The 15,519-nt window shown below is 43.8% G+C and overlaps 1 protein-coding gene across 4 annotated transcripts in view; it reads left to right on the top strand.

The window, feature by feature from the left end:
- The window catches only part of C5H10orf143 (chromosome 5 C10orf143 homolog), a 40,756-nt gene extending 26,041 nt beyond the window's left edge, over positions 1 to 14,715 (top strand). The window contains exons 4-5 of one of the 4 annotated variants that reach the window (XR_007108677.1): positions 10,949 to 11,048; positions 11,924 to 12,026. Coding sequence is in view for 3 of the 4 variants with exons in the window: in XM_047552051.1 (XP_047408007.1) it covers positions 11,924 to 12,106; positions 12,734 to 12,922 (372 nt within the window). In the remaining variant the exon portion in view is untranslated. The other 3 variants (XM_047552051.1, XM_047552052.1, XM_047552053.1) reach the window with 3 other exon arrangements.
- The last annotated feature ends 804 nt before the right edge of the window (positions 14,716 to 15,519 follow it).

Raw genomic sequence — 15,519 nt, 5'->3', positions numbered from 1 at the left:
ATGTTCTGACGATCAGTGCACGTGGATGCTCTACCCTGCACGTGGGTGCTCTGCCCTGCCCCTGGCTGCCCGCTCTACAGTCCTCACTGCCTTGGCTGCACATGCAGAAGGGGTGTGCGTCAGGCCCTGACCAGCACACTTCCCTTCCTTCTCAAATGGCCCCAAAGTGGATTGTTGCTGGGCACCAGGCTTCCTCTCTGGGAGCAGCTTGGCTCTGGAAATCATGCTGTTCTCTGCAAATTCAGACCAATTAAACAAAACACAACAAAGCTGCTAGGGCCCTCCGAAATAATCAAAAGAAGATCCCTAAGAAGGAGAAGGGACTTACAAGGAAGAAGACCAGGAAGAAAGGAGTTGGGTGTGTGTAGAGCGGAGGCAGTGCTTTCCTAGCTCCATGTTTGCCAAATGGCATCTGGTCTCTGGTGCTCCACAGCACCTCAGTGCTGGCCTCCTTTGGGGTGCACCCTCAGATTTTATTGGTCAACTGCTATTTTTTTCTCAGCGGTTTCCCCCATTTTATTGTCCTTCCCCACTTCTCCGCCCATTTCTGAATGGAGGGGACCCTCTAGCCTCTGAATTATGGGTTGATCCGGCCCATGTGAGGCCCTGGCAGGCACTGGTGCCTGGGGAGGGACAGGGAATCTGGGCCTTTCTCCCTCTCCCTCTCCCCTCAGCCCTCTCTCCAGGACTCGTACTGGTGCATGCTCACTGGGCCCTGTGATCCCACTGCCTCCTCCCTTTTCCTCCCCACTGGAACTATGGAAGCTTCCTCCTAAGGCGAAGCGTGGGTTGGATCACCTCCCCTGTGTGGCCTCTCATCAATTCCAGCACTAGTATGGTCAGATCCTATGCTAAATTCCCTTCATTGAGTGGGCGGGCCCCTCTTTTCTGACTGAACCTTACCTGCCTGAGCTAGTCAACTGATGAACTGACAGATTCTCCTAGGGTAAAGAAGAGATTGCTGTTCCCACATGGGCCTGTAGGCCTCATTGTCCAACCTCAGGCTCAGGTCCTTGGCGCAGCGCAGCGTTTGGAAGTGCAGGCAGAGTCCAGCCAACATGGGCCTGTAGACCTTATTGTCCAACCTCGGGCTCAGGTCCTTGCAGCAGCGCAGCATTTGGAATGCAGGCAGATTCTACTCGGGCTCAGGTCCTTGGCGCAGCGCAATGTTTGGAATGCAGGCAGAGTCCAGCCCAGCTACAAGTCATGCAGACAGGGCTGTAACTGGCCTGCCTCTGTGTTCCTCTGCTGTCCTGAATCTGGGATTATGGGTTTCATGACCCTGGTGGTAAATTGCCCTGTAAAGGCCAGCATGCCAAGCCTGATGCTTCTAGGCATTGTGGAGCTCCCTACTCTGCCCAGCCTATTCATTAGTGTTAGCAAACCTCCCCTTTTCATTTAAGTGCAAATACTAAGGGCTCTGTACTATTTATCATTCACTATCTGACACTGAACTCCATTGCTGACAACTGTGTGTGTGCGCGTGCGTGCCTGTATGCATGTCTGCGCCTGCATGTGTGTGGTGTGTGTTTGTGGGGTGTCTGAGTGCAGAAAGGAGGGTAGTGCAGAAGGAGAAATAGAGGGCAGGGAAGGGAGGTGTTTAGACAAACCCGTTGTCATTCAGTTTTCCACTGTAGGGACAGCAAGAGGAACCAGAGTATGATTATTCTAATTCTGAATGGCCACTTTTTTTTTCTTTGCACCTTTCTTTATCTCCAAATGAGTGACCTTCAAATATTTGGGTTCATTTCATTTACATGTCTGTAAAGTACTGGTGGTTGCTTCCTACATCTGTGTCATCCACAAGTGCCACCCTGAAACAGACCTCTCCAGACTCTGGATGCCTGCCTTCCTCCTGTGCTGCAGAGAACTGCCGCCTGTGCCTCCTGCAGCAGGCTGAGTGTCAGCCTGGGATGCAGGCAGGGATGAAACGTAGCATTCTGACATGGATCAGGAAGATCCATAGGCAGTGGCTCGCTCTTCGTGTCTGTTTCAGCGATAGCTCGTTCTTGGCAGCCCTTTATTCCTACATCCTGAGAGTAGGAATAGCCATGGAGGGAGCAGCAGGAATTGCATTGATCATCGTGCAAGAACCAACTGGTGCCTTGGGCCTTGAGTTCTTCAGCCTCACCCCACCGGGTTACAGACAAGAAGGATGTGGTCCTTAGGGCAGAGCGGTGGGCCAGGAAGAGCCTGTGCGCCCAGGAAGGCAGGCTCAGGCTCTCTCATGCCAGCTTCCCTGGCTCATTCTGCTGGTGCCGCAGCCCACCTCACCCACTGAGAAGAGAGGCAGCATGTCTTGGTCTCTCCAGGCTTCAGCCCCAGGAGAAGAGAGGCAGCATGTCAAGGTCTCTCCAGGCTTCATCCCCAGGCAAATGAGAGGCCTGTGGTGAAGACCCAGGATGATGTATTCAAGCTGAGAGAATAAGCTGGTCACAGAGCATTTGACTGTGTCACCACTGTCAGAAATGAGGCCCAAAGCCAGATGAGTTTGAATAGGCCACTGATGAATCTTCAGTCTTGCTTCTGACAGGATCTGGCATTAAATATTTTCTCTGGAATTTGGGTATCAGAAAACTACTTAAAAATGACCTGTATTATTGAGGTCATTTCGGAGTTCTAAAGGTTTTAAGGGGCTTCAGGTGTCTAGAAGAAAACACACAAAATTCAGTGTAGACTTCTATGAACAGAGTGAACTGATGCAGCTGGGCCTGCTACAGAGATGCAGGGTAAGCTCTTGAAAAACTAAATGCATAGTCAACCATATAATAAATGAGGAGCAAAGACAAAAGCAGTGAAGTAGGTATAAACACATTCCTTGGTAATAATTGTAGGTTCTTGGCCATTGTGAGGGTAGGGGCTACAGTGGACCCAGGGTCTGGGGTTTAGAATTCCAGTATCCAGAGAGAGATGTAATATTGTTCTAAAAGAGGTGTGGTAGCTAGAATTTGAACCCTTGCATAAAGTTAAGGAAGTTGAAGATATGACTGTGCCTTATAAGGGAATTGGAAATTAAAATACCAAGCCATGCATGGGTGCAGGTTCCAAGTTTATTATGTCTTAATAGTATAGGAACCAAAAGTCAAAGCATTAACATAAAAATAAATCCAGACCATTGGCTTGCTTAAGACAAGTGCAGAATTATCCTATAGATACCCTTCCACCATCCAGTACATACATGATTCAAGATAACTTCCACTGAGGATAACAATGAAAAGCATAAGCCACATAAGCATAAGCTGTAATGGGTGGAGTTAGGAAGTAAGGCAAACAGGACAACCCAAATCTCCAATATCCTGAAATAATAGAAGGACCTGAAACTCACTATGTTAATTTTTTAAAAAGATTATTAAAGAAGAAAGAGAACCATAATTAAGGAAGGCAATATGAAAGAAGAACTAGAAGATTAAAACAAATTCCTAAAAGTGAATGAAATGGACATGGAAGTTAAAATTTTTTTTAAAAAAACTGAGACACAGTTACAGACAGCATTAGTATATTAGAAGATAGATCTGGTAAAATCACAGTCAGGGAATGGGTTATGAAAGCATAATTAGGAATGCCAGCTACAGAATGGGGATGTTTATAGGAAACCCAAAAGGAAGGAATCTAGAGAATGGAAGAGATTGAAAAGAAAATGACTGAGAACATTCCAGAATTGAAGAAAAGCATGTAGCTTAACTATTTTGAAGTACAAGAACAGGGTGACTAAGATTAACTACCAGATATCAAGATATATTACAAAGCTGTGTTAATTAGTATAATGTTATTGGTTCAGAGACAGAAAGATGGACCAATGAAATAAAATTGAGATCTTTAAACACTCATATATGGTAGTTTGAAGGCATTACAAATCAATTGAGAATGATAAAGTTACACTATAAACTGTATTAGGACCACATATGTGAGGAAAAATAAAATTAGATTTTTATCTCACACAAAATTCAATTCTATAAGGTGTGGGGAGGGTTAACAAACCTAAATGTACCAAAGGAAAAGAAAAAAAATCTTAAAATTTGAGTAGAAAATGTAGAGTATAACTACATACATTAGGACACATTGCATATCAAAATTTCCACATTGCTACTGAAGAAGAGGTCACAAAGCAGGAAAGGCATCTGCATTGCACAAAATAAAAAGATGAGTGTCTTGAATAAACATGCAAATTAGAGTCCAACAGATAAATAGGCAAAGTAGACAAACTGGCAGTTGAGAGAAGAGGAAACCCAAAATAGCCTATGAATATAAATAGATGTTCAACTTCACTAGTAATTTAAGAGCTTGCAAATTAAAACCATCAAATTGGCAAAAAATAAAAATATTGGGTGATAAGTGTGAGGGAGGCTGTGGAGTTACAGTATCTGCTCACTTCCTTGGAGAAAATATAAATTGTCACAATGACTTTATAGAGTACATATCAAGGAAAGGTGACAGTGAATCTTCTTGGTGATCTAGAAGATGCAGTCCTAGTTATATGCCCTAATAGATGCCTAAAGAAATATATACACAAAATTTGTCATGGCACTGTTTGCACAGGAAAAAGCAAGAAACAAATGTCCATTTTTAGGGGAATGGATAACTGCATTGGGGTATATAAAGTTGATACCATTTAGCTACAACTTTATATATGTTACCCCAATGCATTTATTTATATATATATATATATATATATATATATGTGTGTGTGTGTGTGTGTGTGTGTGTGTGTGTGTATGTATTATTCAATACCATTTAGTACAACTTTTAAAATGGAAAATGGTTATACCTATCTACTAAAGAGTAGAAAGGTTTATGAAAATGATAAATAACAAGCTCATAATAAGGAGCTACTCTCCTGGGAGTAGGACTTAGGATACAGAGGCTGTTCAATTAGATTTGAAATGTTTACTCTTAGGTTATGTGATGGTTTGTGAGGGTTATTTATATTGTTCTCTGTACCTTTTTGCATGTCTGAAGAATCACAGAGAGTCCTGGGCATGAAGATCAAAGAAAAAATTCTGTAGTGCTGCTAGAGGAAAAGGACTGAGTATCCATGGAGGAATAATAGTTTGACTGCAATAAGCCTCTCATTGTTAACAGTAGATGCCAGAACACTTTGGGATGTGCAGAAACATGCAGCCGTGTGAGCACATAGGCAGCTACGCTAGGCTTAGAGCTAGGAGGACCAGTGCTGTGATGCTCGTCCCCCAACCTAGGAAATGTAGTTTCCAAAATTGGTACTAGCAGAAAACATAGGCAGAACAATAATATAAGAAACCAGGAAGGTAATCAAAAAGCTACCTGTTTTTTTAAAATTATTTTTTCATTTTTACAGACTGCATTTTGATTCATTATACACAAATGGGGTACATCTTTTTGTTTCTATGGTTGTACACGATGTAGAGTCACACCATTTGTGTAATCATACATATACATAGGGTAATGATGTCTGTCTCGTTCTGCCATTTTTCATACCCACCATCTCATTTCCCTCTATGTAATATAAAGTTCCTCCAGTTTTCTCTCACCCCGCCACCCCCATTGTATATCATCATCCACTTACCAGGGAAAACATTTGGCCTTAGGTTTTTTGGGATTGGCTTATTTCACTTAGCATGATATTCTCCAATTCCATCCATTTATCTGCAAATGCCATAATATTATTTTTCTTTGTGGCTGAATAATATCCCATTGTGTATATATATCCCACAGTTTCTTTATCCATTCATCTGCTGAAGGGCATCTAGGTTGGTTTCACAATCTAACTATTGTGAATTGAGCTGCTATAAACATTGATATGGCTGCGTTACTGTAGTATGCTAATTTTAAGTCTTTTGGGTATAAACTAAGGAGTGGGTTAACTGGGTCAAAAGGGGTCCATTCCAAGTTTTCTGAGGATTCTCCACACTGCTTTCCAGAGTGGCTGGATCAATTTGCAACTCCACTAGCAGTGTAAAAGTGTGCCTTTTTTCCTGCCTGCACACCAACATCTATTATTGTTTGTGTTCTTGATAATACCCATTCTAATTGGAGTAAGATGAAATCTTAGAATTGTTTTAATTTGCATTTCTCTAATTACTAGAAATGTTGAACTCTTGTTGAGGAAGTCTGATCCTAAGCCAACATGATGAAGATTCAGGCCTACTTTGTCTTCTATTTGGTACAGGGTCTCTGGTCTGATTCCTAAGTTCTTGATCCATTTTTGACTTGAGGAGAGAGAGAGGTTTAATTTCATTTTACTGCATGTGGATTTCCAGTTTTCCCAGCACCATTTGTTGAACAGGCTATCTTTTCTGCATTGTGTGTTTTTGGCTCCTTTGTCTAGTATGAGGTAACTGTATTTATGTGAGTTTGTCTCTGTGTCTTCTATTCTGTACCATGGGTCTGTCTGTCTGGTTTGGTGTCAATACCATGCCATTTTTGTTACTTTTGCTCTGTAGTATAGTTTAAGGTCTGGTATTGTGATACCTCCTGCTTCACTTTTTCTGCTCAGGATTGTTTTGGCTATTTGAGGTCTCTTATTCTTCCAGATGATCCGGAAATCAATAAACATAATTCATCACATCAATAGATTTTAAAGTTAAGAATCATATGATTACTTCAATAGATGCTGAGAAAGCATTTGATGAAATACAGTACCCCTTCATGCTTAAAACATTAGAAAAAATAGGGGTAGTAGGAACATACCTCAACATTGTAAAGTCTTATCTGTGCTAAGCCCATGGCCTGCATTATTCTAAACAGAGAAAAACTGAAAGCATTCCCTCTAAAAACTGGAACAACATAGGGATGCCCTCTTTCACCACTTCTATTCAACATCATCCTTGAAACACTGGACAGAGCAATTAGACAGACCAAAGAAATTAAAAGGATACGAATAGAAAAAGAAGAACTCGAGCTGTCACTATTTGCTGATGACATGATTCTATATTTAGGTAACCCAAAAACTCCACTAGAAAATTTCTAGAACTAATAAATGAATTCAGCAAAGTAGCAGGATATAAAATCAACAGGCATAAGTTTAATGCACTTCTATTCAGAAGTGATGAATCCTCTGAAAGAGAAATTAGGAAAACCACTCCAGTCACAATAGCCTCAAAAAAAAAAAAAAAAAAAAAAAAAAAAAACTTGGGAATCAATCTAACAAAAGGGGTGAAAAAATCTCTACAATGAAAACTACAGAACACTAAAGAAAGAAATTGAAGAAAACCTTAGAAGATGGAAAGATCTCCCATGTTCATGGATAGACAGAATTAATATTGTCAAAATGATCATTCTACCAAAGGTGCTATACAGATTCAGTGCAATTCCAATTAAAATCCCAATGACATTCCTCATAGAAATAGAGAAAGCAATCATGAACTTCATCTGGAAGAATAAGAGACCTGGAAGCTACCTGTTTCTACAGGTTGAAAAGACCCTATAAGAAAGAACACGTGGATCATTTAATAGAAAATGACTACATTTTCTGATCGAGGGAGGAAAAAAAAGAAATTATTTTCTTAATAGATGCCAATACAGTCCGCACTTATTTCCAAATCCTATTATTATTATTATTATTATTATTATTATTATTATTATCAACAATAACAACTTAGCAGATCATAAGTGGAAGAGTTTATCCTGCTAAAGATTAAGGAACAAGATATTTATTGCAATGTTTCTATTGTTGAAGAGAAAAAGAGAAGATGCATGTTGTTATTACTTCCTCTCCATATAACAAGGTTCCTAGCTAGCACAATAAGAAAAAAGAAATAAAAGGAAAAAAAATCTAAGTTGTTATTTCCAGATGATATAATTATCTACATAAAATATTCAAGAAAATCTACAGATAAATTACTAGAACTAATATTCAGCAGGGTTGTTGAATAGAAGAGGAATAGGCAAAAACAATCTTATTCTCTGATGATAATCAAGTAGAGAAAATACCTTATTCACATTATTTCTTTAAGTGGACATGAGTTACTGTCTATTGTCCTTTTATGGACTCCCTTCAGTATTTGTACAGATTTATAAGTGGTATGTTTTCTGGTTTTGTTTGCCTAAGAATGTCTTAATTTATGTTTCATTTTTAAAGGATTGTTTTGTTGGGTATAGAATTCTTGGTTGACAAGTCTTCAGTACTTCAGAATTGTGTCATCTTACTACCTTCTGGATTCCATGATTTCTGATGAGAAGTCAGCTCTTAATATTATTGAGGATCACTTGTACACAATATGTTATTTCTCCCTTCCTGCTTTCAAGATTCTTTGAGTTTTGATAATTTTATTATGATGTGTCTAACTATGAATCCCTTTTGGCTTATTCTAGTTGTAATTCATTGAGCTTCATGAATGTATAAATAAATGTTTTCAACAAAGTTGGTAAATTTGGGGCTAGTATTCAAATATTATTTTCACCTTCCTCTTTCTCTCTTCCCTCTGAGACTCCTGTTTATGTGCATATTGGTACACTTTATGGTGTTCTATCAGTCCCTGGGGCTCTGTTCATTTTTTTTTTTTCAGTCTTTTTTCTTAATGTTTGAAACTAGATAATTTCAATTGACTTCAGGTTTGCTGGCTCTTTCTTCTGCTTGCTCAATTTCTCTTGGGTAAATTTTTCATTCCAGTTATTATATATCTCAACTCTAGAATTTCTGGTGTGTGTGTGTGTGTGTGTGTGTGTGTGTGTGTGTGTGTGTCTGTGTGTGTGATTTCTCTCTATTCACTGACAATTCTTCTCTATTTTATGAAACATTGTTCTTCTGCTTTCCTTTAATTTTTTATTGTGGTTTCCTTCAGTTCTTTGAACATACTTAAAGTAGCTGATTTAAAATCTTTATCTTATATGTTCAGTGCCTGGGATTTCTATTTCATTTTCCTCTCCACATCCACTGTCCATCTTTCTCTGCCTTCTATCCAGGAGCCAGGCTGCATGGTCTATGTCAGTGCGATACCTGGACTCTCTTATTTGTCTGTGAATTCAGCCACTGGGGACATGTCGGAAGGCAGCAGAAGATTGGAGAGGGAGGGTAGGGTACTTGAGGTGTGCCATGGCCAATGTCACTGTTTCTTTCAAGCAGCCAGCAACCATAACACATTCTCTGTCCAGGTTCTGGTAACTGCTTGCTCCTCCCCTCACTTTGCTCGAGCCCTACACTGTCTCTTGTGGCTCCCTTGTACAGCTTTGTGAGTGATCCCTTTGCAGTAACCCCTTTAAGACTACCATCTACTTCCTTTTGAAAATAACTGATACAGAAGGATGCATGCATGCTCTCTTAGAGTAGCAATTCCCTCCAAGAGGAAGGGAGGAAGATGGGACACATGTATAATGCATGTTAAATTGGCATGGACTGATGTAGGTATTATAAAGATATTTCATTATACAAAGACTCATGCCAGCAGAATAAGGATGATTGTCTTAGAAGTCAAGATTTCCTTGTAGCCTTTGAAGTAGTCCAGGCCTTTGAGGAAGGACCTGTTTTGTGGCGCTAAAGACAAGTCTACTGTTAAAGAAAGAAATGATTCCTAAGGCAATGGCAGGAATCATGGACAGTTTTAGTTCACAAATAACTGCTGCTGTTTTATCACACTGATAGTAACTCAGGGGCAGCTGAAAATCTCAAAGCCAGTATTCTACACATTAATGAAAAATGGTTTAGCAAATGGGTAGAATGGTATGTGGCAAAGCCTCTCTTCCCAGTATGCACAGGTGGCATTGTAACTGGATTCATCGTGGAAGAAGGTGTCAGCATGTGTCTCTCATGGGACAGTGCCAGTGGAGTAAGGTGGGCTCCTGTGGGCCCTGCTTGCTCTGCAGACCCCTGCAGAGGTGGGTCTCTAGAACAGGAAGTGGAAAGTTTGAAAGGGGTGGGAGTTGTGGTGAGCACCTAGTGAGATCGCTGCAGAGCAGGGAGACCCTGAGGCTGCACGGGCTGCCGTGAGGAAGCAGGGAGGATGGGGCTGTGCAGGGAACATGGCTGGAAGCAGCCCGAGCCCCAGGAGAGGCAGATCAAAGTGTCCAAAAGCATCTTCCTCGCTTGCTTGGTAGGAGAACGATGGAATTGCATTTTACCAAAAGCGGTGTTTCCCAATACTGCGTATCAGGTCCCTGTGGGAGGCCAGTCAGACAAAACAAGGCCTTTTAATCACCTGGAGTAAGTTGCGCTCGAGGCAGAGGGACCCTGCACTCTTTCCTGACTTGGCAAATCTTGGACCCTGTGCCCAGGCAGTCATCAGATGTGCCTCTAGTGGCTGGTGTGTGTCACCTGTGTGTTCGTCAAGGACATCAGGCTGCTCTGAGGTGTCCCTGTGGGCCCCAGGCTGGAGAGTCGGTGGCACACTGCATGTGTGGAGCAGAGTGAAGAGGGCACAGAGCAGGGGTGAGATTACACACGCGATTTCTAAGGGTTCTTCAGATTTCAGGCCTCATGTGGATGCGGCTGTCTGTCTTAGACCCAGGTGTTTTCCATTCTGCCTCCAGCATGTCTTCCAAATGCCCTCCTCCTGGGGCAGGAAGAGACGGGGCGGGGGCAGGAGTGACAGGTCTCTGTGAATACCTTTAAAATTGTTTTTTGAACCTCCTGGTATTGATGACTGTGGTGATGAGGATGAAATTAAGTAAGAAGCATGGTCCCTGCTTCCTCTCACTCTGTCCTCACAGCCCCAAGGGACTTGTGGCTGAAGAGTCTCCTGGCAGGGAAGTCCAGGAAATGTGTTCTCTGCCCCACTGCAGGAGACCATGTCCACAGGTCTGTGAATGACCTTGAGACTGTTTCCGAAGGCCCTTCTGTGATTTTAGCATGCTGCGGGAACACGGCCTGGCTGAGTCCGACACCTGTACTCCTCATGGAGCGCAGCACTCACAGCCTCAGCACACCTGACCTTGCAGACGGAGCCTGTCCCCACCACGTGCTAGCACCGCCGGCTCTTGTTATGACTGCTTCTCCAATTCTGGAATGTTCTGACCTCAGGCTCTTCTCACTGCCTAGGAGGCCCCTCCAGCCTTGTAAGATCCTCTTGCTCTGTCATGGCCCACCCAAGACACCTCTCCCTACATGAAGCCTTCTTCGCCCCTCGTCTGGTAGACGCGTGAGCTTCCTTCCCTGGCTCCCATGGCACTTTGTTCCAGTTGCCCTCTGTGCAGTGGTACACTGCCACCTGTGGGTCTTCCAGGCAAGGCCTGAGTCTCCATCCAGGCCCCTGTGGCTCAGGGGAGGACCTGCCTTCTGGGAAATGGGTGCCTTCATGGACTGGCCTACCTCGTCCCCTCACCACCTAGCCTACCCCAGCCTTCCTGGGCCTCAGCCAGCCCAGGGAGCCTATTGTCATTCCAGGGCAGTCCTTTAGGCAAGGATGCCCAGCCTGCCTCTGCCTGTGGGCCAGGAGCCACACTGCTGTGTGTGACTGAGATCCCTGGCTGCTGGCAAGACTTCTCCCTGAATGGCGGTGCAGCCTCTGGCCAGCTCTGTCCCAGCCATCTGGTCTCCCAGTTATACTTGTGGGAAGGTGCAGAGGTGGGAGGCCTGCTGCAGGGCGGGAGGGCAGGGTCCTGGCAGGGATGGCTGTGTACTTGGGGCCCCTTCCAGATGTCCCCAGTGAGGAGCATGCTCTGCTGCTCTTGTCTTGAATCCTGATCCAGCATTTAGGCAACACCATTTTTTAAAATTTATTTTATGATTAGGTAAATGATTTTTCATTTTCTTTCTGTAGGAGAACAGGACATGATACTTATTGAGAACCTTGTATGTGCCAGGCAGTATTGGAAATGCTTTAAGTATCTTAATTGCCATGTGTATCTATTATACACTATAAATATGCAGTCAGCTCAAAAGTTAAGGCACTGTTACAGGGGTTAGTGTCGTTGCTTTAAATGTAGTACATTGTGTTGGTGAACATAGTGCCAAAGTGTATGGATCTGGTCAAGGTCAATTAATTTGCACAAGGTGCTCTTTTAATCGTTTCAGGGGCATTTTACCACACTGAGAACTGTTAGAAGATGCAAACTGGAAAAGGGAAGATTCCCAATTTCGGCTCTGAATCCTCCATGTGACAGCAAATGTAAATCCCTTACAGATGGGGTTGGGCGCCCACCTGTTCAAACAGCAGCCTGGCGCTCTCTGCTGCGGGATTGTTTACCTCTCGTTCAGGTAAATCCCGGTGTCCTCTGCACAAGAGCTGGCATAGCCTGCGTTACTTCTAGAGAGGCCCCAAGTCATTTGACTCACTACAGCTACCTTTCAAATGTGTCTTGCTTGAGTGGGAAGTCAGCTGCATTATTTAAAAGTTAAAGAAGTTTTGTATCAAGCACCCTGTGAGGTTTGGGAGCCCGGTGGCTTAGGGAATCATATCCAGATGTCTCCTTGCTTTTATACTTTGGAATTGTTTTGTGGATATATTTAGGGCTACTCATAAACTCCTTTTAATTAAAAGATTTATTTTTATACGTAAATGCTCTATAATCTTGAAGTGAATTTTATTAAATGCTAGTATCCAATCTGTTCTGTGTAGTTCTCCATTGAAGTTAACAGGGACAGGACCCACTTTATATTAAAATGGAAATTGCTCATTTTCTCTTGGGTTTCATGTATCATCTCACTGTGGAGGCCAGTGTTATTTTCTCCGGGTTTGAAAGCTTCCTAGGATGGCCTGTTTCGTGATAGACAAGGTCCTAAAGAAGTCACTGGATTAGAGAATCGCTCTCGGGTTCTTCAACCTTCTACAGCTGGAGGGCCGTGTCCCTGTGCACTCCACGCTCTCATCACGTTATTCCACAGGCCATGCTCCCTGCCGGGAACGTCCGCGGCACTGACCTGTGGAAGAGCCAGCCTGTAAATGGTGTGCTGTGTGGTCCTGGGGGAGTTCGATGCTTCGGAGAAGGAGCAGGGAAGACACAGCAGTGCAGGGTCACCAGTGCAGTGCCCCTTGCAGGTGGATCGTCCAGGATCAAGGACACACTGCCATGAAGCTGAGCGAGGCGCCAGGGCCAGAGCAGCCTAGACAACGCCAGCCCATGCCCAAACATCCACAGCTTTGTGCCAGAGCAGGAAAAGGTGTTGGGATTTGTTCTTTATGCACAATTTTTTCAAAGAGTTGTAGTTTGTTATCTTTTCAAAATGAGATACACACCATGATGGTTATGGGGGAAAAAAAATGCATTATTTTTGTGTGTAAACTTTTCCTTTTCCCCCAAACTCACAGAGATGCCCATGTGTCCATGGCTGTGTATTTTGGCAAATGCAGCCTCACAGAAATCACCCTGGTGGTTGATATGTGTGAAACAGCCCCCCGGCATCATCCTTCCCCGCAGAGGTGCCCACGCCAGAATCTGCAGACCCGGGTCACACGTGGGACCTTGGTGTGTCCCCTTGGTCTCCCATCTGCGTGGTGGGGGTAGAAGCTGTGGGTCACCTGGGCATTGGAGATGAGAGCCCAGCTGGAGGGCGTGGCTGCTGCTGCTGCAGATCCCTGCAGATGAGGCAAGTGTCCTCTGACAGCTGGGTCCTGGCGGGTACCACAGTGTGGAGATGGCCAGAGGGAAGGAGACCGCCCGGGCGGGCCTGCCCAGCTCACCACAGTGCCCGCACGTCAGGTGGCAGAAGAGCCTGGACGGAGGGCTTGTGACAGGTCCCTGAAGGGTTGGCGTCCGTGTTTCCTCTGCCTTCTCAGGGCGGTGCAGGTGACCGGCAGAGTGCTCTGAAGGCCCGGCCTAGCCGCCCCTCCTGTGCTCGTGCCCCTCAGACCCACCCTACTCTGCTACCCTGCACCACCCGCCTCACCGTTGGCCGTGCTGCCCTCAGGTGTGGCAGTGTGGAGCACGACCTCCAGCCCACCTCCACTGCCTGGCTGTCATGGATGCCCCCGGCCTCTGACCCACCTCACCAGCTCCAGAATCACCCCAGCCACCAGCACAGCATCTGCTCCCTGACCAGCGCTCCTCTTTAAGGCCCGTAGCCCTAAAGCCGTGAGGCACGGTAGGATTCCTCATTTCAAGTGCCTTTTTACCCTCATGGAAATAACACCTGCCCATCACGGATGGACACAGAGGATGCAGCAGGAAACAGGTATGCATCCCCAGTAGCCACCGCTGGCTGCTGGCACAGGGGCCCTCCAATGTGGACTTCCTTCAATGGTTCTTAATGCTGCTGCGTACTGACACCCCCACATCACCATAGGCAGCTGTCATCCTTAAAGGCGGGCAGGATCATCTGGCCATCCCTCCCTGGAGTAGCATTGTGCCCTGTTGGAACAGGCTGTGTGCATAGGCTGCACCCTGCTGGGTGGCCTGGGTGGCCCCTGGGCAGGGCAGGTCCTCACCAGGACCACTCTCCCCAGCCACACTCTGGTCAGCACCACAGATACCAAAGCAGATCGGCTCACAGGCAGACCTGCGAGGGTCTTGCTAAATTAGGCTTTGATGCAGCCCATGACGAGCATGAAATGGGATCATCCCTTAAAGCACTTCCTCTTTGTTTCTTGTCAAGAAGGAGGAAAAGACCTTTTCCTCACACCCTGAGGAAACAGACTAAGCATTTTTGTTTGTATTCCATTAGATAAATTTTCGATTTTCATTTTGCAGTTTGTTTTTTATAATCTGTCACTGTTTATTTTGTGGAGGGGCTGAAAAAACTGAAGTATACATACCTTTTAATAATTTCACAAAATAAGTTTATGGATGCTTCTAAACCAACAAATTATAAAACACATTTCAGAAAATTTGCATGTTAAGTTGTTAATAAAGATAGATCTATTAATATCATTTGAAATATCTTGACTCCTTTTAAAATAATTTATTTCCAGGTTTGTTTTAAAACATTAAACATTGTACTTGAAATCCATACTTATTAAAGAAAATTTTAAAAATATAGAGAAATGAAAAATAAGTCACCCATAACCTCATTACTAAAAGTAACTACCATTAATGTTTTAATCAGCTTTTATGTCACTGTGACCAAAAGTCATGAGAAGAACAATGTAGAGGAGGAAAGGGCTCATGTTCAGAGGTCAGTCCATGAGGGACTGACTCCATAGCCCTGGGCCCAAGGTGAGGCAGAAGGTCATGGCAGAAGGGCACGGTAGAGGAAAGCTGCTCAGAACCAAACAACAAGGAGGCAGAGAGCTCTCACCAGGGACACCCCAAGTGACCGACTTCTTCCAGCCACACCTGCCTGCCCTCAGTTACCACCCAGTTATCCATATCAGTGGATTAATCTGCTGATTAGTTCACAGCTCTCATAATCTAATCACTTCATCTCTGAAAATCCTTGAATTGTCTCACACATGAGCTTTTTGGGGATGCTTTATTCTAAACCATAACAGTTAACATTTTAAGGTACATCTTTACAAAACTTTTCATCCAAACATACATGTACCCATAACAGACTTTACCTTTAGGGTCATGAGCATAGTTCATGTCAGTAAATGTTTATTATCATTTTAAATGGTTAGGTAGTATTCCATTGAATGGAAATGCTATAGTTCCTTTCCTAGGCCCTTTATAATGAGCAGTTAGGTTGTATTCATGAATATATTTACTTATTAGCACAAAACCTGCTTTATAAAC

The sequence above is a fragment of the Sciurus carolinensis genome, chromosome 5 (genome assembly GCF_902686445.1).
Source record: "Sciurus carolinensis chromosome 5, mSciCar1.2, whole genome shotgun sequence".
NCBI lineage: Eukaryota > Metazoa > Chordata > Mammalia > Rodentia > Sciuridae > Sciurus > Sciurus carolinensis.
Note: the sequence above shows the minus strand (reverse complement) of the source record. Positions and strands in the feature narration are given on the sequence as shown.